General features: G+C 47.6%; 2 protein-coding genes across 2 annotated transcripts in view; one reads left to right on the top strand and one right to left on the bottom strand.

The window, feature by feature from the left end:
* The first annotated feature begins 5,940 nt into the window (after positions 1–5,940).
* Anxa9 (annexin A9) lies at positions 5,941–17,503 on the top strand. Its single transcript, XM_031374799.1, has 13 exons — positions 5,941–6,097; positions 6,760–6,854; positions 7,218–7,314; positions 9,494–9,588; positions 9,760–9,873; positions 10,107–10,197; positions 11,511–11,590; positions 11,733–11,792; positions 12,349–12,433; positions 12,567–12,662; positions 12,754–12,812; positions 15,807–15,929; positions 16,915–17,503. The coding sequence occupies exons 2-13, from the start codon at positions 6,780–6,782 to the stop codon at positions 16,975–16,977; spliced, it is 1,038 nt and encodes a 345-aa protein (XP_031230659.1). The 5' UTR covers positions 5,941–6,097; positions 6,760–6,779; the 3' UTR covers positions 16,978–17,503.
* Positions 17,504–17,696: 193 nt separating this feature from the next.
* Positions 17,697–24,023, bottom strand: part of Mindy1 (MINDY lysine 48 deubiquitinase 1) — a 13,961-nt gene continuing 7,634 nt past the window's right edge. The window contains exons 3-10 of the mRNA XM_031374797.1: positions 22,899–22,956; positions 22,405–22,469; positions 21,671–21,829; positions 21,238–21,340; positions 20,247–20,389; positions 18,843–19,034; positions 18,421–18,573; positions 17,697–18,193 (exon numbers count right to left, since the gene is read on the bottom strand). Coding sequence (XP_031230657.1) covers positions 18,113–18,193; positions 18,421–18,573; positions 18,843–19,034; positions 20,247–20,389; positions 21,238–21,340; positions 21,671–21,829; positions 22,405–22,469; positions 22,899–22,956 — 954 coding nt within the window. The 3' untranslated portion in view covers positions 17,697–18,112. The remainder of the gene's footprint in view (positions 18,194–18,420; positions 18,574–18,842; positions 19,035–20,246; positions 20,390–21,237; positions 21,341–21,670; positions 21,830–22,404; positions 22,470–22,898; positions 22,957–24,023) is intronic.

The following is a 24,023-nucleotide window of genomic DNA, read 5'->3' as shown; positions in this document are numbered from 1 at the left end:
GATTCCCAGCCTGTCTGTCCACTTGGTCCTGGCAGTGAGACCCCAGCACAGATTTTATACCATAAAAGTTTGGCTGTCCCCTGCACTTTGCTGTATCCCTTTTCAGTAGCCTTCCTAAAATCTTCTGCAAAACACACACACCCTCACTCCTTTTTCCAACAGAGTTCTCCTGTCTGCTGCATCCCCTAATCCTTTTTTAACCCCTCCCTACAGTTCTTGATGAATTGTCCCCTTTCTTTTAGTTTATGACTTTAGTTGTTTTTTTTTTGTTTTTTTTTTTTAATACTTGGCTTTCCCATGGTTTCCACCAGATATTTGATTTGTTTGTTTGTTTTTTCAAGACAGGGTTCTCTCTGTAGCCCAGGCTGTCCTGGAACTTATTTTAATCTTCTCCAGACAGTATCTCACTATGTTGCCCAACCTGGTTCCAAACTCAAAATCCTCCTAAGGTCTGGATTTACAGGTGTGAACTACCACACTCAACTCTACCAGAGTTTTTAAATGTGTCCTCTGGGTGAGTGAAATTAACTTTAAAAGAAAGGAAGAGAGAAAGAAAACAGAAAACAGTGGGGAGTTTTGGTGGCAGAGGCTGGATAATGAGGGCCTGAGAAATGGAGATAAGAAGGTATACAAAAGAGAAAATGGAAAGAGGTGAAACTTGTCCTCAGCCAGCACTGGGGTGATGTTCCCTACACACCCTCCCTGGCTGGACCAGGAGATTAGAATCACCACGCCTGCCTTTCTAACCCATCCTCCACCCTAAGTTGGCATTGCCATGCCCACAATGCCCCAAGTGTGGCCTGCTTGTGGTGACTCATTTCCTCTGAATAAACTGCTGAGGTGTCCCAAGGCATTAAACAAGCCATGGGGCCATGGTTTAACTGTTTGAACCAGATCCTCAGAAGGCAGACACATGGAACCTGATGGCAAAAGGAGAGCATAAAACACAGATGCCTGCCCATCACAGTGACACACTGTTAATCCCAGCAGAGGCAAGTAGATCTCTAGGAGTTTGAGGCCAGTCTGGTCTACACAGCCAGGGCTACAGAGTAAGAACCTGCTGCCAAATATATATATATATATATATATATATATATATATTATATAGATGTATGTATTATGTATCTATACAGACATACACATAAACCAAACTCATAAATAAACAAATGAAAACAAGTAAATGTGTGGTGGGAAAGGCCCTCAAAGAGAAGAAAAGAAATGAAAGGAAAGCAACACTGGGCCAGAGGGTTTGAAGAAGTGCTGAAGAGTCAACAGTTCAGGCACTAGACAGCGCTGCTCTGCCACTAAACTGACACCCTAAGTCACCCATACCTCAGTAAGAGATGAAAAAGTTAGAAGCAGCTAGGTGGTGGTGGTACACACCTTTAATCCCAGCACTTGGGAGGCAGCACCAGTCAGATTTCTGAGTTTGAATGTAGCCTTTGTCTACAGAAAGCCAAGTTCTAGGACAACCGGGGCTACACAGAGAAGAAATCTCTGTCTCAAAAAGCCAAAAAGAAAGAAGAAAAAGAGACATTTAAACACCTGGATTCTGTTTCAAACTCCATGGGTGTGGGAAGTCCCTACCCTCCTCAAATCCATAAGAGAGGTTCAGAGGAAATCAGAGATGTCCACCAAGTTTATAATTCTAAAATGTAGAGTGTAAGACTTGAAGGTGATTGGTAAATCTGAAAACAGCCTGTCTGTTCCTAGTGTTAAATAAGACGAAAGTCAGGACAGAAAGGGGTGAAATTCCACTCAAGTTTCAGCAGAACCACTGTAGATGTGGCACACATACTCCTCAGGATCGGAGGCAGGGTTTTGCTTCTGCCACGTGAGTAGGTTTCTGTGTGACTTTAGAGTTCAGACTTCTTCCAATTTAGAGAACTTGCAGGTTCCTGCTAGTAGTCCCTTGGGAAGCTTTGGCCACGGCTAACGGATGCCCTCGCCTTACCCTCTCCCTCCCTTTCACCCTGTGCTGCTTGGTACAGGGGAGCCAGAATCAGTTCTGGAAAGAGTCAGAAGGAGAGGCTGCACTGCACCATGTTATATTGCCAACCCCAGCATCTCCACAGCAACAGTATCCATCTTCCAGTCCTGCGTGGTTACCTCCCTGAGACTTCTTGTTCTCTTAGCTACCCACCAAGTCCATCTTGGAACCTGATGTTCTCAGTATGCTGTACTTCTGACCAACAGATTATGAGAGCCCCTTGACACGTTCAGGTGGAGCCAGGGACTTCAAGTGGCCCTGTGTGATTCATTAGTAATACTCTCAGTGGTTACTTATGCCCTCTTGTGGCACAATTGGGGAATGGCAGAAAAAACTTGAAGCTGGCCAAGATTGGACTTCACAATCTAGAATCAACAGTTACTAGTACGAAATAGGATTGTAACAACACTTGTCTTGTGTTAACATTTTGACTGTCTTGTGTTAACATTTTGACGGGCATACTTAGTACTCTGCGGCAAGTGCTTTTCTAACTGGTTTATATGTATTTGGAGGCGGGATGCTAAGGATTGAACCTGGCCTTCAGCCTTGTAAGGCGATGGTTCTCTGCCCCATACATCTCCACCCCGCTATACATTTATCTATTTCTTACAACAATCTATAACATAAACACTTGTGGTGGTTTGAAAGAAAATGTGCCCATAGGCTCATGGGGTGTGGCACTATTAGGAAATGTGTCCTTGTTGGAGGAAGTGTATCACTAGGGGGTGGGCTTTGAGCTCTCAGAAGTTCAAACCAGGCCTAGTGGCTCATATATCTTTTCCCACTGCCTGCAGATCAAGACAAAACTCTCAGATCTCTCTTCAGCACCATGTCTGCCTGCAGGCTGCCATGATTATAATGGACTAAACCTCTGAAACTGTAAGCAAGCCCCAATTGTGTTTTCCTTTGTAAGAGTTGCTGTGGTTGTGATGTGTGATGTCTCCTCACAAGCAACAGAGATCTTAACTAAGACAACAGACTTTTTGATAAGATTTTTTTTTTTAAGTTTTACTTTATATGTATAAGTGTTTCACCTGTATATATGTGTGAGAATGACGTGTGCTTGCTTGGTGCCTGGAGAGGCCAGAAGGCATGGGATCTCCTGGTACCAGAGTTCTAGATGATTGTAAATCACCATGCGGGTGCTGGGGACTGAACCCAGGTCCCCTGCAAGCAGCCAGTGCTTTTAACCATCTCTCCAGTGCTCCTGCCTCCAGCTTCTGTTCTGAGGATAAGGAAACAGAGCATAGGAAGGTCCCTGCACCGGTCCAGTATCACGTAGAAAGTCAGAATCCTGACTCTGGGAAGTCTAGCCCTGCAGGCTTTCAGCTGTAGCCACTGCTTAGATTAAACCCTATCTGGCAGTTGTGAGATAGAACTTGAGATATGCCACTAGAAAAGAATTTCAGGTAAACAATAAATAATATTATCAGAAGTAATCATATTAAATATTTGGGTCATACTTATACCAACAAATTATTCATTGTTTATCTGAAGTAACTTAATTGAGAGTTGTATATTTTTATTTACTTAATCTAACACCTGCCGGGTGGTGGCGCACGCCTTTAATTCCAGCACGAGACAGAGGCAGGTGGATCTCTGAGTTCGAGGCCAGCCTGGACTACAGAGTGAGTTCCAGGACAGCCAAGGCTACACAGAGAAACCCTGTCTCGAAAAACCAAAAACCAAAAACAAAAACAAACTTAATCTAACACCCCTAATTTACAAGGTGTTTTTATGCTGCCATTGGCCATCACACACATTGCTTCATTTATTATGTCAGATGCCCCAGCCTGCTGTCTCCTCAGCCCTGCAGTTTCTACCACCTCTTCCTTCCTTTCTTTCTTTTTTTTTGTTTTTTTGTTTTTGTTTGTTTGTTTTTTGAGACATCTTTCTTTCTTTTCAAGATAGGGTTTTTCTGTATAACCCTGGCTGTCCTGGAACTCACTCTGTAGACTAGGCTGGCCTCGAACTCAGAAATCTACCTGCCTCTGCCTCCTAAGTGCTGGGACTAAAGGTATATACCACCATTTACCAGTCAGTGCTCTTAACCATTAAGCCATCTGTCCAGTCCCTCTACCACCCTGTTCATGAAATTATGAGATTATGAAATGTCTAGCTAAGGGCTGGAGAGATGGCTCAGTGGTTAAGAGCACTGACTGCTCTTCGGAAGGTCCTGAGTTCAAATCCCAGCAACCACATGGTGGCTCACAACCATCCGTAATGAGACTTGATGCCCTCTTCTGGAGGGTCTGAAGACAGCTACAGTGTACTTACATATACATTTATTTATTTAAAAAAAAAAAAAAAGAGCCAGGCGGTGGTGGCACACCCCTTTAATCCCAGCACTTGGGAGGCAGAGACAGGTGGATTTCTGAGTTTGAGTTCAGCCTGGTCTACAGAGTGAGTTCCAGGACAGCCAGGGCTACACAGAGAAACCCTGTCTCGAAAAAACCAAAAAAAAAAAAAAAAAGAATTCTTTAAAAATTGGATATTCCTGGGTATGGCGGTACACACCTTCAATCCCAGTGCTTGGGAGGCAGAGACAAGTGGATCTCTAAATTTGAGGCCAACCTGGTCTACAGCATGAGTTCCAGGACACCCAAAGCTACATGAAGAAACCCTGTCTCAAACAACAACAGCAGCTACTACTACTACTACTACTGCCACTAATAATAATAATGTGAAAAACAAAACAAAACAAATTAAGTTAATAAAATAAAATTTAGCTGGGCAGTGGTGGCACACGCTTTTAATCCCAGCACTTGGGAGGCAGAGGCAGGCGGATTTCCGAGTTCGGGGGCCAGCCTGGTCTACAGAGTGAGTTCCAGGTCAGCCAGGGCTACACAGAGAAACCCTGTCTCGAAAAAACCAAAATAAAATAAAATAAAATGTAGATACTGACCACGCATCCTCTGGTTTTAAAACTGGAATATGTTTTCCACTTTAGTAAGGAAGAAACTCAGAATACAATTGTTACCGTGGACGTCTTTATTTCCGGTGTCTCCAAACTTGTTTCCTTTGTGGGATAGCAGTGTAATGCTGTAACACTCTCCTTCCAGGATTCTGAGAGATCAAGGGGATCTGGATTTGGAGAGTGGCAGAGGTCTGGAGACAGGAAAACGACTAGTCTCCAAACCCTAAGGAGCCAGCCCTGAGGTTTTATCAGCTGCTTGGGGTCCCTGTGATTGAGAGGGACCGTTTACCTGCTGCTCTGTGCTGACAGCCTCAGGCTTGACTGTTGGGATTGAATCACTTGCAGCCCAAACAGCCAGGGGACACTGGCTGCTAAAAGGCGACCGGAGTCTGAGAAATCCAGTCCCCGGGAGCCTCTTCCATTTGCTGGCTGCTTTGGGAGTACAGTGCTCCCAGGGTGCCGCGCCGCGCCAGTCTGCAGGGAAACACCCTCTCTGCATTTTTCTCTCTTGACTCTCTAGATTTGCTCCCACCCCTGATTACCTGTGCCCTTCCTTCCTCACAGACATAAACAGTCTCCTTGCCTCCCCACCCATGCTGCCTGGCTTTCCTAATGCAAAAATCACCGGAGCTTATGGGCTGGGACCCCCTGTGGTGTGCAGGCTGGGGTGCCCTGGTGGTATGTGTCCCAACAGGTTCTTCTCTATCAACCTTGAAATCAGCCTGGAGCCTGTCTGACCTGCATTCCCCTTGCCCCCCCCCCCTTTTTACCCCCAGGGAACTGGAGCCAGTGGTAGAGCCAGGTCAGAAGTAAGACTCAAGAGACAGGTGTCTGTGGTCCCAGCCTGGCCCCACAGGGAAGGCAGCGCACAAAGCCTCCTGTGTCCTGGGCTGGGCTGAGAGGTTGATAGTTCACTTGCGTGGGTTCAGGGCCAGTTCCTGGGAGGAGAGATGCTAGGCAAGGAGGTGTTTGTTTGCTTGTAGACCCTGTACAGCCTGGTCCTCTCCCACGTCTGGGAGGGGCCAGAGTTAGAGACAACAGCTGGGCTGGTCTGCAAGAGAGAGGTCATCTGACTGGCTGCTCAGCCTAGGCTGTCCACCCCTCTCCTCTGCCAGGCTACTCCGGAGCTGGTGCCTGCACACTTCAAGCCGCCAAACCATAACACCCGTCTCACCTCTAGCACCTTTGGCGTAAGTTCTGGAACTGAGCCCTTGTCTGGGGATGGGAGAACTTAACTGATTGTGGGAGGAGTGGATCTGTTCCTTTTCCAGCATGACAATGTCTAGCCCCAGTCCAAGCACTCATGTTTCACAAGGGCAGCCCGGATTACACCTGCTGACCTAAAGACCCCACCTGAGATTTCGCGGAGGGGGGCAGGGGGAGCAGGGGAGGCAGACAGGTAGGAAGGTGCTTTGCAGGTTGGATCTTACCTGTGGGGGAGAGAGTGTGATAAGGTGAGGTCTTGCCCTTGTGCCCATCAGTGTCACCTCACCTCAGCTGCCTGAGGAGCCAGGCCAGGGAACGGAGGGGTGTGAGCCTCAGAGGGCATACTCAGACTAAGGGTTCAGGGGATCTTGGGTGGAGGGAATTGGTTGGTGGGTGCTGGTTCCTACAGCCTCCCTAGCCCGTCCTGGCTTACTATAGGAAGCTGAAAGCCAGAAGCTAGGGTCTTCCTACTGCCCTCATCTTCTCCTCTTGAGCCTGTGCACTAGTTCTGTAACTTATTGTTTATTTGTTTATTTTCTGCAACATAGGAAAGGAATGAGTTGAGAAAGTCCAGGCCCCAGATAAGAGGTCATCAACACACCCAAGTGGGACATTCCCCTCAGCTAACTCCTGTTTCCTTCCATAGGGAAGCCAGCTGCCTAAGCCATGTCCGTGAGCTGTGCACCACTGGGAACATCTCTGACTCAAGAGATCCTCAGCTCCCTGGGCCTTGCCGACAAGGTATGGGCTGTTGAGAGTTCAGAAATTTATTTATGGACTCAGTGTGGTTGGTGACTTAATTCTCGGGGCCTCACTTGCCAGGTTAGTGCTCTCCCACTTAGCCACCTCTCCAGCCCCAACAATAAATTTCAATGTGTCAACTCAGGGGCCAGGAGATGTTAGAGATGGCTGTGGAGAGATAGCTTGGCTGGGTGAAAGCCTTGATGAGCCAAGCTGGATCCCTAGGACCCAAATGGAAGGAGATAACCCAGCCCCTCAGGTTGTCCTCTGACCTCCCAAGCACAAACCCAACAAGTGAACAAAGTGGAAGGTGGAGGTGGGCAGGCTCACTCCTCATAACGCCTTGTTCCCCTGCTCTTACAGACTTCGGCCTGGGGGACCCTGGGCACCCTCCGAACATTCTTGAGCTTCAGTGTGGACAAGGATGTACAAAGACTGCTGAAGGCTATTACAGGCCAAGGTAAGCACATGTCCTTGGTGTTTAGGGTCTACCTTCCATTGTTGATCTGATTTTTATTTATTTACTTACTTACTTATTTAGAGATAGAGTCTTATTTGTAACCTATGTAGGCTGGAACTTAATATGGAGACCAGGCTGGCCTACAACTCAGATCCACTTGCATCTGCTTCTCTAGCATAGGATTAAGGGCATGCACTACCACACCTGACAGGGCCTCACTCTTCATCTCAAGCTGGCTTCAAATGTGCAGTAAGCCTCCTGCAGCAGTTTCCCAAGAGCTGGGATTATAGGCAAGAGCCGGCATGCACAACTGCCGGTTTGCCTTCTCTCTCTCTTTCTTTCTTTCTCGCTCTCTCTTAAAATCTTTATTATAATTATTTTATTTTATGCATATGAGTGTTTTTCCTACATGTATGTCTGTGTACCACAAGCATGCCTGGTACCTTCAGAGGCCAGAAAAGCCTGTCAGAACCCCTGGAACTGGAGTTTCAGATGGTTGTGAGTTAGCATGGGGAGGATGCTGGGAATTGAACTTGAGTCCCCTGTAAGAGCAGCCAGTGCTCTGAACCTCTGAGCATCTCTCCAGCCCCAGGTTTACTTTCTCATAAACCATCTATAGGTCAGAAAGGAAGAGGGACGGCCAAGTGGCTCAGGGGTTAAGGCTCCTGCTGCCAAGATTTGGGTTCAATCCTGGGAACCTCATGGGAGGAGGAGACAACTAACTCTCAGGGGTTGTACTCTGACCTTCACACATGCTGAGACAAGTACATGCACTCCTACCACATACATAATAAACAAACAAACAAATTAATTAATTAAAAATAAAAGTCTTGCCGGGTGGTAGTGGCGCACGCCTGTAGTCCTAGCACTTGGGAAGCAGAGGCAGGTGGATTTCTGAGTTCGAGGCCAGCCTGGTCTACAGAGTGAGTTCCAGGACAGCCAGGGCTACACAGATAAACCCTGTCTCGGAAAAACTAAAAATAAAAAAAATAAAAATAATAAAAGTCTTTTTAAGAAGCCAGGAAGGAGGAACTAGCCATGTTCTGGGAGTGCCCGCGGAGCCTGATTCTAGCACGTAGTTCTGTGCTGTCATAGCCTCCCTCACAACACCGTGGGAGCTCGGGCTTATTATCCCATTCTGCTCATGAGGAAACTGGGGATCAGAGAGATTAAGAGGCTTGCCCAAGGTCACACAGCTTATAATAGGAGATACTGGACTCTAAGCCAAAGGAGTGGATCCCACCAAAAAGCCATTTTACATTGAGTAAGATCTATTTATTCATTCATTCTCTCCCTTTCTTCTTTCTTTCTTTCTTTCCTTGTGTGTAGTTTATTTATTTTTTATCTATTTTTTTATCTTTTGCTTTTTCGAGACAGGGCTTCTCTGTGTAGCCCTGGCTGTCCTGGAACTCAATCTGTAGACCAGGCTGGCCTCGAACTCAGAAATCTACCTGCTTCTGCCTTCCAAGTGCTGGGACTACAGACGTGCGCCACCACCGCCCGGCTGTGTTTTGTTTTTCAACACAGGTCTCTCTGTGTAGTTCTGGCTGTCCTGGAACTCACTCTGTACACCAGGCTGGTCTCAAACTCAGAGATCTGCCTGCCTCTGCTTCCTCAGTGCCACCACCAGTCTGCCTTCTTGATTTGCTTGCTTTCTTCCTTTCCTTTCCTTCCCTCATGGAACCCAGGCTAGCCAGCATCAAGCTCACTGTGTACCTAATGACTGAACTCCACATCCTCCTCCTTCCATCTCCCAGGTGCTGGGGTTACAAGTGCCTGTCATCACACCCAGCTTTCCACAACATTTTTAAAAGATTTATTATTTACTTGAGTGTGTGCATGTGTGCATGTTATGCGTACACTTGTGAGGGTAGTAGCCACGGAGGCCAGAGGATGCTGGGTCCCAAGGAGCTGGAGTTCCAGGTGGTTAGGAGCCACTTGATGAGAGCGCTGCCTCCTCTGAGAAAGCACTACTTGTTCTTAATCCCTGGCCATCTCACCAGCCCTTTAAATGGCGGTTTTGACATTTTCTTAGCATCTCCTTTGAGAACAGATGGAAGCTGGGTTGAAATAGCCCCAGTCCTCCCTCCCCTTCCTTAGACCTAGTTCTCTTCCCCAAGGAGCTGGGAATTCACAGCTGTGAACTCTGTGGCTGCAACCTGGTTTTGTCTTGGTTTAGGTGTGGACTGCGGTACCATTGTGGATGTACTGACCAATCGGAGCAGAGAGCAAAGACAGCTCATTTCTCGAGCCTTCCAAGAGCGCACCAAACAGGTTTGAATCCCTTGGAGGACTTGAGATCCAGCCACAGCCTGCTCCTGTCTCCTGGCTAATCAGAGACTTGGTAGCCAAGCCTGGGATGAAAAACAAATCAGCCAAAGCTTCCCATGATTCTGGAGCCTTCCTTGACCTATATCTCTGTCTGTCTGGGGTTCGTTTATGCAGGATCTATTGAAGTCCTTGCGGGCAGCACTCTCAGGCAACCTGGAGAAAGTCGTGGTGGCTCTCCTACAGCCGGCAGCCCAATTTGATGCCCTGGAATTGAGGACAGCCTTGAAGGTACCAGGAGAGGACAGCTGCAGAGGTGTCTGGGGAACAAGAACTCCAATGGAGAGCGGAAGAAGCACAGTTAGTTGACTGGCCTTGACCTCTCCAGAGAGTGGGCCTAGAGGCCCCCTTGACCCTGTGGTGACTCTTAGAGAAGTGGCTAGTGCCTGCTCTCCATCACTGCTCGCCATCTTGCTGAGCTAAGAACGTGGCCCAGTGTCACGTGGCCTCATGATTTCTTACAGACCTCTGGTTCCGCTGAGGATGTAGCCCTGGAAATCTTGGCCACCCGAGCAGCACCCCGGCTGCAGGAGCTCCTGGCAGTGTACAAGCATGGTAAGCTTATGTGAGGGGTCCGAGAGCTGAAGGGCATTGGGACAACCCACTACTCTCCTATAGTCCCTGGAGGTCTGGGACACTGACTGACCAATATCTATTCCTTTAAGGTCTCTGCTCCCAGCACTCCTCGCCCCCTCCACTGCCAGTGCCTCAGTCTCCCCAGGGGAAAGAGCTACATGTGATCATTAAAGGAGGAGAAACAATGATTAACTCAGTCTGGAGCCCTTGGGCAAATTTCACAGTAATGACATTAGGCACCATAACAGTCTCAAAGGTCCCTTTGCTGTCCCTACCATCAAACCATATCCCAAGGTTGCAGCCTGTGGGCCAGGTGGAGACCTTTTTTTAAGACTTGCTGGCCCTGCCTGCCACAGCCTCACCTACTAATTTGTGAGCAGCCTTTCCCACCCTTCTCTCCTCACCACACCACCTTTTTCTTGTTTTCTTCTACTGTCTGATGCTGCTGTGTTCTTAACCCTCTCTTCCTCCCTCATCCCCTCTTGGTTCTGCCCCCCCCTGCAACCCCCCCAACATAGCTTCATGTAGATGAGATCATTTGAATTCATGATCCTCAGTCCCCACAGTGCTGGGCTTGCAAGCATAGCTGACATTTTTTTGTTTCTCTCTTCCTTCTTCCCCTTTTTTCTTTCTGGATTGAACCCAAGGTTCACATGCTACATACATACATACATACATACTTACATACATATATAAATACTACAGTCTTCATTTTTCTGTTCTCTCCATTCCTGATCACTCTCTGCTCCCACCCTACACATCACTTCTTAGACACTTATTAGAGGATAGGGCCTAACCAGCTTGCTTCATATTCTGGGGTTCCCTAACTTTGATTACTGCTGCCTGGCTGATTGATACCTTCTTCTATCCATGCACTTATAAAAGCATAAATCTTAAAAAAAAAAAAAAAAAAAAAGCCAGGCGGTGGTGGCGCACACCTTGAATCCCAGCACTTGGGAGGCAGAGGTAGGTGGATTTCTGAGTTCTAGGCCAGCCTGGTCTACAGAGTGAGTACCAGGACAGCCAGGGCTACACAGAGAAAGCCTGTCTCGAAAAAAACAAAAAAAAAAAAAAGGGGGGGGGGGCTGGTGAGATGGCTCAACGGGTAAGAACACTGACAACCACTCGTAATGAAATCTGATACCCTCTTCTGTGTACTCATTTATAATAATAAATAAATCTTTAAAAAAAAAAAAAACAAAGGACCACCACCATTAGGGTCCAGCTCAGCAAGCCCTAAAGCTATCTACCCTCAGACAATCAGGAGTCACAAAACTCTGCCCCTCCCCAAGATTTCCAGGTGGAGGCTGAGGAAGATATCAGGACTGAGACCAATGGCATCCTGCAGGACCTGCTTCTGGCCCTGAGCAAGGTGAGGCTTGGCCCGCTCGTGGGCCAGAGTAGAGAACTCTGCTGTCCTGTGACAGACAGGGAGAGCTTCGGAGAGGCCAGGGTCTGCCTGTGCGAAACTCTGGCCTTCCAAGAGTTCTCCTGAGAACAGTGTCTCCTCTTAGGGGGGCCGTGAGAGCTACTCTGGAATCATTGATTACCACTTGGAAGAACAAGATGTCCAGGTGAGCAGGACTTCACAGTTTGTATGTCCTGTACACTTTGTAGACTGCCTCCTTGATCATGTCTTAGGGCCCAGACCCCATGTGCCCATCTGTGTTGCAAACCTCTTCCTGCCTTCCTTGCCTTGGCCTCCAGAACTCACAGAATACAATCTCATCTGCTGGCAGATTCTTCTCTTGTGGCACTGATCAAGCAAGCCTCTTTGGATCTTCAGAGCCCCTTTTTCTTTTTCTTTTAAAAGATGTATTTAATGTATTTAATGTGTACACTATGGCTGTCTTCAGAAGATTACTCTTAACCACTGAGCCATCTCTCCAGCCCCTAGAGCCCCTCTCTTAATTCTGCCTGTTTCTCTGGCAGTCCTGGAACTCACTCTGTTAGACCAGCCTGGCCTCCAACTCAGAGATTCGTCTGCCTCTGCCACCCAATGCTGGGATTAAACTATCCTTTTTCACCCTCAGCCTCATTTCCTTCACTACCACAGACTTTTGGGGACATCATAACTGTGGCTTCCAGGTTACAATGATCCTTACTCACTGACCCCTTCCTCTTCCCCAGGCACTTCAGCAGACTGGAGAATCCAGTACAGCAGGTCAATGGGTCCTGCTCTTCACACAACGCAGCCCTGAACACCTCACCCGAGGTACCCAAGCTTCCATTTCCCCACCCAGTTTGCTCAATCTACTGATGAGTGTGGCGGGTCACCATTCTCTGTGGTAAGTAACAGCCCCACATACCAATTTACCTCTCTAACCACTCCCCGCACATACCAAAAGTGTTTGATCAGTACCGGAGATGCACTGGCCAGGAACTGGAGGACACTATCCGGAAGTGTTTCCATGGAGATGCCCAGCTGGCCCTGATCAGCCTAGGTAGGCACCTTACTCAGGATGGATGGAGTTTTCCTGTGATGGAAAGCTGTGGCCCTCACATGGCTCTCTGTCCTACCACCTTTGCCTCTAGCTTCCATGATGAGAAACACAGCACTGTACTTTGCTAACAAACTCCACCAAGCCCTTCAGGTAAGAGGCGCTCTGCTCCTGCCCTCCTGGTGGGTTGCCTTTTCTACTTTGTGGGTTCCTCTTTTTCATCTTTCTCCAACTCTCTTCCACCCTTTCAACCCCCTAACAGGGGATAAGAGAAAAGAGATGCCTGGATAAAGTCAGGGGTTGGAAAGGGGGTGACATTCTGTTAGACTACCTCCTGCTGATTAGGGAGATCGAGTTTCTTGGGGCACGCTTGATCTTCTCCACCAGGATATCTAATTTCTTGTTTCTTCTTTGAACACAACTGCTTAACAAACCCACACCAACAGCAACCAACCAACAGCCCACCCACCTCGTGGGGACCCCAGCATTTATGTACCCTCTGAAAAGTCTCCAAAATTCCGAACATCACACAACCACAGAAACTCTCTGCAGTTGGCAAAATGCCCTCGCCAAAGCACGAGGCAAACCAGTCAGCTGCTGTGGACAAACTCGAAGCAGCTTGCCCCATATCCCACACCTGGAATTAAGATGAAAACACATTCTTAAAATATTTGTGTTCCATAGAACCTAAAAGCTACCCACCCCCCATGTTTACAGATTGTCTTGTAAATAGGTAGAGGAGTGTGCTTTGGTTAGAACTTAGTTGACCCACAAGACACTGAAGCCCAGGTCTGCCTTTGTGCAGTATGGCTGCTGTCAGAGGTGATGGTGACACTCTGCATGGTGGGTTCCCAACCTTCCTGACCTGTGACCCTTTATACACAGTCCCTCATGTTATGGTGTCCCCAACCACAAAATTATTTTCATTGCTACTTCATAACTGTAATTTTGCTGCTGTTACAGATTGTAATGTAAATATCTGATATGCATGCAGCCCCTGCGAAAGGGGTTGCAACCCACAGGTTGAGAACTGCTGCTTTAGACAGAATACTAGGTAGCATGGGGGTGAATTCCTGTAATCCCAGCACTCAGGAGGCAGACTACAGAGTGAGGTTCAGGAAAGCCAAGACTACACGGAGAAACCTTGTTTTGGAAAACCCAAGAAATAAATAGATCCAGCCAGTGTGGAGAATGGAGGCCCAGGATAATGAAGGCATTACCATCTCTTTGTTTTTCTTCTTTTTGTCTAATCAGACAAGGACAGTGCATAATTGTGTGTGTGTGTGTGTTTGTGTGTGTGTGTGTGTGTGTGCATGCACCCGAGTGCACATGTGTATTTAAAGGAATATAATAACCAGGCATTGGTGGTGCACATCTTTAATCCCAGCATTTGGGAGGCAGTGGCAGGCAGCAGATCTCTGTGTTTGAGGCCAGCCTCGTCTACAGGGTAAGTTTCAGGACAGCCAGAAATACATAGAAAAACACTATATCGGAAAGACAACAATAAAAGTAAAGACAAGAAAATAATTAAAAAAGGGGGGCTGGAGAGATGGCTCAGAGCTTAAGAGCACTGACTATGCTTCCAGAAACCTGAGTTCAATTCTCAGCACCCACATAGCAGTTCTTAATTGTAACTCCAAGGTCTAACACCCTCACATAGACATAAATGCAGACAAAACACCAATGCACATAAAATAAAAAATAAGTACAATTTAAAAGGGGCTGTGTAATACAGGAAAGGTTACTGCCATCACACTGTGGTCGACAGAGAAGCCTCCAGCACCATGCCCCATTGATGACTATTCAGAGAACAGCCTGTGTATGCTCTTGCTCAATCACTGAGATAGCCATCTTGACAACAGATTGTTATACTTAACTGAGAAAGCCTGGCTCATTATGAGTCAAATCCAGGATTCATTTGAAGACCTGTGCTTATCTGAGTTCCTGATGTAAACTCAAATCTGTAGGCTGGGAGGAGCTTAGTGGTACAATACTTGTCAAGCCTGTTAAGGCATACACATAAAAGGAAGCTAACACATGTATTGGGATTATAAAACCCACATTCTCAGATATAAATATCAGAACCTATCCTGTTAGCCAGGAGACATGCACTTACAATCCCAGCATCTGAGAAGTAGAAGCAAGAAGATCAAGAGTTGGAGGCCTATTCTTCGGCATGGTGGCCCACACCTCAAATCCAGTCTAGAAGTAGAGGGAAGTTAATCTCTATCTCTGAGTTCAAGGCCAACCAGTCACTTGATGAGACCCATCTTAAAACTCAGGTATATAGTACATATATAGTCCATGAGTACATGTCTCAAAAACAAAAACATGGGGTGGAGAGATGGCGCAGTGGTTACGGTTTCATGCTCTTCCAGAGGACCTGCGGTTGATACCCAGCACCCATGTCCGGCAGTTCACTACAGCTCCAGGAGGTGTGAAGCCCTCCACAGGCATCTATACACACTTGGCATAGCCTCACACAGACACACACATTCACATAAAACCAAACACTGGGCTGTATATGGCTTACACATTTAGTCCCAGCATTCGGATCTCTTTGAGTTTGAGGCCAGGCAGTGAGATCGTGTCTCCAAAAACAAAAAGGCTAGTGGTAACTAGCATGGTTTTGTTTTGTTGAGACAGGGTTTCTCTCTGTAGACCAGGCTGGCCTCTCCAACTCAGAAATCTGCCTGCTTCTGCCTCCCAAGTGCTGGGACTAAAGGCGTGTGCCACCACCGCCCAGTGTAGCTAGCTTTTAAGACCCTGGCTTTGATCCACCAGTGTCACAAAGGATGGAATTAATTACCCCGTGAGGATAGACAGCATCTTTGGCTTTTTTTTTTTTCTACCTTTCCTCTGCTTCCTACCTTTCCTCTGTTCTTAGTGAGACTATCCCCTAAGTGTCTGCCACATGCTCCCCAATGTGTTTCTTTCTTTCTTGTTTTTAAAGACTTACTTATTATCTTATATAAGTACACTGTAGTTATCTTCAGATGCACCATAAGAGGGCGTCAGATCTCATTATGGGTAGTTGTGAGCCACCATGTGGTTTCTGGGATTTGAACTCAGGACCTTCGGAAGAACAGTCAGTGCTCTTACCCGCTGAGCCATCTCGCCAGCCCCCCCAATGTGTTTGTTTACCAGGAAACTGAGCCCAATTTCCAAGTGCTGATGCGGGTCCTTATCTCCCGAAGCGAGAGTGACCTTCTAAGCATTCGGGCTGAGTTCAAGAAGAAATTTGGGAAGTCTCTCTATTCTTCTCTCCAGGTAAAACTTAGCTTTTTTTTTTTTTTTTTTTTCCCCTTCAAGACAGGTTTTCTCTGTATAGCCCTGGCTGTCCTGGAAACTTGGCTCTGTAGACTAGGCTGGCCTCAAACCCAGAGATCCACCTGCCTCTGCCTCTCAAGTGCTGGGATTAAAGGCATGTGTCACCACTGCCTGACTAAACTTAGCTACTTCTTACTCTTCTCTCTACCCCCTTTCCTTCCTTCCATTGAGTGTGGGACTCCAGGCACCAGAGAGAGAGGCCTTTCCTTGATGATGAGCTATGTGTCAGCAGGAGGTGGCAGTAATGATTTTTTTTTTTGAGTTTTTCTAATACTTTTTTTTAAAAATTTATTTATTATATGCAAGTACACTGTAGCTATCTTCAGATATCCCAGAAGAGGGCATTAGATCTCATTATGGGTGGCTGTGAGCCACCATATGGTTGCTGGGATTTGAACTCACGACCTTCAGTAGAGCAGTCAGCGCTCTTAACCACTGAGCCATCTCCCCAGCCCCACTTTTTGTTTTTTTGTTTTTAGGGTTTTTGTTTGTTTGTTTTGTTTTTGTTTTTGTTTTTTTGTTTTTCCGAGACAGGGTTTCTCTGTATAGCCATGGCTGTCCTGGAACTCACTCTGTAGGCCAGGCTGGCCTCAAACTCAGAAATCTACCTACCTCTGCCTCCCAAGTGCTGGGATTAAAGGCGCACACCACCACTGCCGGCTCTAATACACTTTTCTTTGTTTTCTTTGTTTTGTTTTTTGTTCTTTGTTTTTTAGATTTATCTGTTTTATTCATGAGTACATTGTAGCTGTTTTTAGACACCAGAAGACAGCATCAGATCCCATTACAGATGGTTGTGAGCCACCATGTGGTTTCTGGGAATTGAACCCAGGACCTCTGGAGGGGCAGTCAGTGTCCTTACCCACTGAGCCATCTCTGCAGCTCCTCTAGTCCATTTTTCTAACACTCATTCCCTTACCTGCAGGATGCAGTCAGAGGAGATTGTCGTTCTGCACTGCTGGCCCTGTGTAGAGCTGAAGACATCTGAGGCCTTCCTGACCCACCCTGACATGACATTCAAAACAATCTGAGATTTCCATATTTGGTGGAACACATGGAAGAACCCCAAGGAACACCATATACTCTAACTTCCTCTTGAGGCTGGACCTCTAAATTTCTTTGATATCTTTGGATTTCCCTCTTCTCAAAGTGGCGTCTTCGAGCTCCATTCTAGAGAGGAGTAACAGGAGGTCTCTGATAGTGTCTGCCCCAGTCAGTCCCTCCAAAGGCCAGAACATCTCCCTGGTAGTCAAACGTTTTGGCAATTCACCGTCGTTTTATGTTTCCTGGTTAAAGTTTGGGTGGAGGAGGGAGGCCATGGAGTTGAGGTGCCTTTGAAGTCTGTTCAGCCATTCAACAGGAATCCTGTTTTTACCCCAGCACTGCACTTAAGAGTTATCAACATACCCCACCCCTGGGTCTCCTCCCTAGGAAATCTCAGGCAATTAATAACAGTAACAGCCCCCAAATTCACTTTGTCAAAGCAGGGATTTGAAAATACACCTCCAACTAGAGTCAAGAGCATTACTTCCCACAGAACACCTACAAACACGTGGGGAGAGGGAAGCGGCACATCTGGGTTCCCCCGGCTGGCTTTGTGAGAAATAACATGACAGGCAAACTCTCACCTCCCTGGCTCCTCCCCTGCTCACATTCCTCAACTTGGGTCAAATATTTAACTCCACTGCTCCAGGGTAGGAGCGCAAATCTCAGGAAAGAAGTTTTATTTCCAAACCCCTAGGAAGGCATTAAAAATAATAAAGATAGAAACCCAGACCAAACCCTAAAACAAAGACAGGCCTGTGGGGTAGCCCAGGAGCAACCACAGGAGAGATGCTTTCTAGAGAGGTGCCTCGATTAGCAGCCTGGGTCTGTGTATCCAGGTGACTATTCCGGGAAAGGGGGTTGGGCCCCAGAGATCTTCACCCAACCCACACCTACGTGGTCCTGGATGAGAGGAAGAGAAGATAGCAATACAGGGCAAAGATGGTACCAGGTCTGACCTTGGCACCTACTGTGTGTTCTGATCCCCAGCAGTGCATCTAGGTTATCCTGTATCCTGTGGGGTGGGGGTCCTGGGAGTCACAGCTTCTGAGAGAAGGAGCTGGCTGTATGGGGCGGAGTCAGAGCAGAACACAGTCTGACTCAGCCTTCGACCTCTGCCGCCGCTCTCCAGCTGGGCGTCCAGACGTGGCTCCTCTCCCCTGCGTGAGATGTAGCAATTAGTTATCCAGTAACCTTGGTAGAGGTCAGAGACATGGGGGATCAAAAAGGTAGCGCAGGTTATGAGAGGAAACTTTCCAGAGACCTGTACAGAGACCATCTGCATTCCATACCAAGCCAGTCAGTGCCCCGTACAGAAACGGGACGCACTCCAAAGCCCAGTCCAGTCAGCACCCTTTGCCGACTGAGAAGGGCGGGGCAGGCTCACCTGGGGCGAAGGCGCCTGTGTTCGCACAGGTTGAGCTGCTTGCTGATGTTGATACTCTTCTTGTTGAAGCTGTTGGGCCAGTTCCAGGTCGCTGAGACCCAGCATGCCTTGTGGCTGCTGCTGCTGCTGCAGGGATAACGCGATAAGGTAGTCCTGGAGAGAAAACAAGTCACGAATGGACTAAGACCAGAAGGACAGGGATTCAGGCCAAACTTCCAAACCAGGCTTCCTTCCAATACTCGCTCTAGTAAAACACATAGTTAAGTATGTTATCTGTGGTGCCAGGGAATCAATCATCCAAGCAAGGAAATGACTTCAGGGTAAAGTCATGAAGAGGCATGGGTGCTGGACAGGCTCCAGCCAATAAAATGCATGAAGTCCACTTAAAGGGACTCTGCGCCATTCCAAGAGTCCCCACCCACCTGGTCCACCTGCAGCTGCTTCTCTGGAGAGCCACTCCCACCTTCTGCTCCAGGGCTTTTGCCTAGGGAATGACTTAGGTGGAAGTCAGAGTCACAAAAGCAGCTGTCACCATCCACATTATGCAAGCTCTCCCACACCACCTGCTCCTCCTGTAGAAAGCCTTGGTCAGTGACCAGTAGGTACAGGTGACTCTGCAAAAGAGACAGACAGCCAGAGCTGGAAGTTAGCTCAGTACTGGATCAGGTGCCTGACAAGTACTCAAGGTCCCTAGGTCTGACCCTGAGGATGCCCTGCCTTGCCCACCCTTCCCACAAGCTGTAAAAGTTGGTGGGACAGGTGTCCCCTGACAGGGACAGGTGGGACAGAGAAGCAGCTTACAGCCAAGGTACCTCTTGAGACCTTCTGAATCTGTCTGTGTACTGACTGGAATTTGACACTGTGAGCATCTCCTATCTCCTAAATACGTGTGGCTATGGGGAACGGGAAGGGACATCTGAACACAGATGGGTGCGCTGTGGTTAAGGAACCCTTGCGGCTAGAGCATCACACCAGATCCAGTTTCCTACCATCTTTCCTTCACTTCTCTGTGTTTTGAGATGTGTATAGATGTAAACCCTTTTGAGAACCAGAAAAACTGTACGTGGTAATGCACGGTATAGTCTTAGCCCCTGGGAAATGCCAGGCAGGAAGATCAGAAGTTCAAGGCCAGGTGTGGCAGTGCACACCTTTAATCCCAGCAAGCTGGAGGTAGACAGATTTGAATTCTAGGCCAGCTAGGGCTATATAATGATAGACTGGATGGGGGATGGGTGGGATGGAGGGAAGCACAGAACCAGTGATCTCTCTTCTACTCTATTCCTAAAGAACTTCTGCTCCTAATTCTGGAAATTCCCACTGCCCCTTTCTGGGAGAGGATTAACTTTCCTGTCTCTTTTATAGTGGGTTTATTCCTCAGGATCTGCTCTGGTCAGTGTCATTTTCAGACAAATGCATTGAGAAGGAATGTGCTATGTTACAGACAGGGTTTCTCTGTGTAGCCCTGGCTGTCCTGGAACTTACTCTGTAGACCAGGCTGGCTTTGAACTCAGAAATCCGCCTGTCTCTGCCTCCCACGTGCTGGGATTAAAGGTGTGCGTCACCACCGACTGGCCTATGTTACTTTCTTTTCCTGCATATATACTTTTTTTGTCAACTGGAGTCCTAAGGTAAAGATGGTATGACACAGGGTGTAGCCAGTTTGCACTGGACATGCATCATGAGTTAGCAACAAACACTGTGGTAAACCACACGGTTATTTGTTACCATGGCTTAACCCACTTTATCCTGTCTGACACACTGAACCCAGGGAAAGAGGCACTGGGAAATGACATGGTTCCTGCTCCCCTCCTCCAAAGTCCCATCACCTTGTGCTTAGTCATCGTGCTAAAGTGGTTGTTTCGAAAAAAGACACTAAGTTCATCCTCCTTAGCAGTTGCTGTGAGCTCGCACAGGCCATGGTAGGTCAGCTGTGCTGCAGTGGTCTCCAGGAACTGCTCCGCAATCAAGCCTGCCAGAACGCATAAACCAGGAGAGACGTGGCTTGAATCCAAACCCATGATAGGAAAAAAGCAAAACAAATCAAAAGGGCTGGGTGTATGGCTCAAGTGTGCAAAGGCCCTACATTCAATCCAGGGGACGGTGTGTACGCCTTTAGTCCCAGGCCTGGCTAGGCAGAAGCAGGTTGATCTCTGTTCCAAACAGCAGTTCCAGCCTAGCCTGGGCTACAGAGAGACCCTGTCTCAAAACAAAAACTAAAGCCCCCACAGCTCCCAGCCAAGCTCCAAAGCAAATAAAACAAAGTCCAAGATAAGGAGGTTTGTCCAAAAAGTGCTCTCCCGAGTCCCACTTTGTGAAGCTCCTTCCTCATGCTGGAGGAGTTCAGTGTTAGGCTATATGCTTAGCATGTACAAGGCCCCGGGTCTGATTCCCAGCCGCACACACACATAGAAGTTGAAGCCAGGCTCGGCCATGCATGTCTGTAATCCTGGCACTTGGATACTGGAGGCAGAAGGATCAGAGGTTCCAAATCATCCTCGGTTCCAAAGCCAGCCTGAGCTAAGAGCCCCCGTTGCACCCCAGTCCTCAGGGCTGAGATGAAAACCCTCCCCCAACAGAGCAGGAGTAGGAGTGCACATCTGTAATCTGGGCTCTCAGGAGGCTGGCTCAGGAAGATCGAGACTTGGAGATTAGCTTGGGCTACGTAGTGATTTCAAGGCCAGCCTGAACTACATGAAACCTTACATCAAAAAGAAAAAAAAAGTCTCTTTTTTTGCTCTCTGTATTACACAAAACAACAACAGTAATAAACCTACTCTCCTGTCCTTCCCTTCACCAGGACACAGGCTTCACCATTACCTTCTGTCACGAGGTTGGAGTCACTAGAGTGTTTACAGGTGATGACCTTCTCTACCAGCTGGTTGTAACTCAGTTTCCCAACAGCACTCACGGCCTCAGGGCTCTGGGGAGTAGAATGGGGTGTAGCAAAAATAAACTTTTTTTTTTTTTAAAAGGAAGGAAATGAACCAAACCCATTGGACTGTGGCTCTTCTAATCAAAGACTCCTGAACTTTTGATGTCCAAAGACCTGATCTTATTTGTGTGTGGTTTCCTTGTCCTGGGATGTGACTCTGCCCAACATTAGGATCCAAGGAATCCTGGGTCAGTTCAATCTCCAAATCCTACCCCTCCTCCAACCCTTCCCTTCCCAGATGCCCCACCCCACCCCAAAACCTTTTTGCCTTTATTCATGCCCACTTGGCCAAGACTCAGCAGGGCCTCCGGGCCTCACCTGTGGATCCACAAGCCAGCCATGGTATAGAGGTATCCCTAGCAAGTCAAAGATGCTGCATTCCGGCGTATACTCAAAGTCGGAGACGCCCGTGAAGCGCACATTGACGTCCAGACCTGTGGCCAGTTTAGGGAGCACCGTCATTGCATCATCCACATTCTGGTGGGAGAAAAGACGAGATGGCTGGTCTAGCCTTCCCTCCCTCATACCCGTCACCCCATGTTTTCGTGTCTGGCTTTCTTACAAACTGCTCGTTTCACCCACCTCTTACCTCAACCCCCCTTTTATGAGACATAGCCCTGGCTGTATTGAAACTCACTCTGTATACCAGGCTGGCCTTGAACTCACAGACATCTACCTCTCTCTGCTTCCCACGTGTTGTAATTAAAGGCCAACATCACTATACATCACTATGCTGGGCTGCCTTAATCCTCTTTATCTTATACAAAAATGAACCGTCTTTTTTTTTCATGACAGAGAGATGTTGTTCTTCCCTAAGAAGATACCAAGATGAGGAATTAACCATAAAAGCTGCTCAATAGTCCAGAGTCCCCTTGTAAGCCTGCAGACCCCACGTCTACTGCCCGTCACCCAGAAAGGGTTTTCAGTAGGTCCTGGGTCCCCTTGCAAGCCTGCAGACCCCATGTCCTCTGTCCTTCAGCCACAAGGGCTTCTCAATAGGCCCTGGGTCCGCCTGCAAGCCTGCAGATCCATCAGCTGCCCTCTTGCCTCACCTGCTGAAAGTTAAGTTGAAGGCCCTCAGACTTCTCTTGGGGCTTGATGGACAGAAGGCAGTTTCCTGTAAGACAGGAACCTCATCAGCCTACCCTAGCCTGCCGATTGTCCCCAAAACTCAGCTTCCTCCTCTTCTGGAGAGTGGGGGCTAATACCACAGGACCATAGATCTTCAAACTCCAATCCAGAATTTTAATTTCTCAGAGGAATAAATAGGCTTATAGAGGTGAAAGACCCATCAATTTAATGCTAAAGTCTATGGACACAGTGCATGCCTAGGACGGTCAAGGCCTACATTTGAGCCCCAGCACCAGGAATCGTGGTGGGTGGGGTAGTGACTCTAGGTAGAACTGGTGCTTTATCTCAGAGACCCTCAACCTTTGATCTTTGCTTTTTAACACCTCAGTTTTACAGAAAAGATATGAACCCTTCCTTACCCTCAATCCCACATCAGAGCTCCAAATGAGGTGCCCCCCTTCACTATATCACTCACCAAGATGTGTCAGGAGCTCATCTGATGTGATCACTTCCTTCTGAGGGGGCAGCTTCACCTGAGGAGAGAAGGGTGGTCACATGTGAGCTTTTACTACCAGCAATGAAGAAGGAACACATTAGCAAGAGGGGAAACCAAGCTAGGCATGGTGGCTCACCACTGTAATCCCAGTATTGAGGAAGCAGAGGCAGGAGGAGTGAGGCCAACCTGGCCTACAGTGTAAGACCTTGTCTCAAAACCTCAAAAAAGCAGGAATGTGGTGGCACACATCTTTTTTTTTTTTAAACCTAAAGATTTATTTATGTTTATTATATGTAAGTACACTGGAGCTGTCTTCAGACACCCCACAAGAGGGCGTCAGATCTTGTTATGGATGGTTGTGAGCCACCATGTGGTTGCTAGGATTTGAACTCAGGACCTTCGGAAGAGCAGTCATTGCTCTTAACCGCTGAGCCATCTCTCCAGCCCGGTGGCACACATCTTTAATCCCAGCACTGGGGAGGCAGAGACAGGTGAATCTCTATGAGTGTGAGACCAGCTTGGTCTATGTAGTGAGTTCAAGCCTGTCCAGGCTACAAAGTGAGACAAAAAACAAAAAACAATAACAAAAAAGCAGACAAAGGAAACAAGGAAGATAGAGACAGAAGGAGAGAGCCAATTATGCGGATGTTTGATCACACTGTGAACCGAGAGCTTGTAAACACTGGAATAAACCTGTTCCTAGTTGTGGTGTGGCTCAACCTTAGCATGCATTTTTAATCCAAGAGCATTCTGCCTGAATATTGTAAACAGGATTAAATAAAGTCAGCCATAGGTCAAAAGGTGGAGCATGCAACCAGTTGACAGGAAATGAATATAGGATTATTAAAGAAAAAAACATGGAAAGTAAGAGGAAGGCAGGAGGACCAATAGAGAGCTGCACAGGAAGTAGAAGGGAGGGGCATTCAGTTTGAAGGAAGGTTTCTGAGGCAGTGGGAGAGAGGGCCATTGCTGCTGGGATATCCATGGGCTGAGGAGGAAGGTCAGTGGGGTGCCTTCTCTGCCTTTCTGAGCTAGCAGGCTTCCACCCCAGCATCTGGTTCCCAAGTCTTCATTGGTAAAATCCAATGATTGAGATTTTCTTTA

Source organism: Mastomys coucha, unplaced genomic scaffold (assembly GCF_008632895.1).
Source record: "Mastomys coucha isolate ucsf_1 unplaced genomic scaffold, UCSF_Mcou_1 pScaffold16, whole genome shotgun sequence".
Lineage (NCBI taxonomy): Eukaryota > Metazoa > Chordata > Mammalia > Rodentia > Muridae > Mastomys > Mastomys coucha.
This window is presented reverse-complemented; position numbering and strand designations above follow the sequence as displayed.

What these genes read in the sequence shown, in the direction of transcription:
- Anxa9 (XM_031374799.1), top strand. Translation starts at nt 6,780, where the DNA reads ATGTCCGTGAGCTGTGCACCACTGGGAACATCTCTGACTCAAGAGATC. An exon ending in GCTGGCCCTGATCAGCCTAG is followed by an intron (nt 12,663 to 12,753) that starts GTAGGCACCTTA and finishes CTTTGCCTCTAG; the next exon opens with CTTCCATGATGAGAAACACA. An exon ending in CTCTCTATTCTTCTCTCCAG is followed by an intron (nt 15,930 to 16,914) that starts GTAAAACTTAGC and finishes CCTTACCTGCAG; the next exon opens with GATGCAGTCAGAGGAGATTG.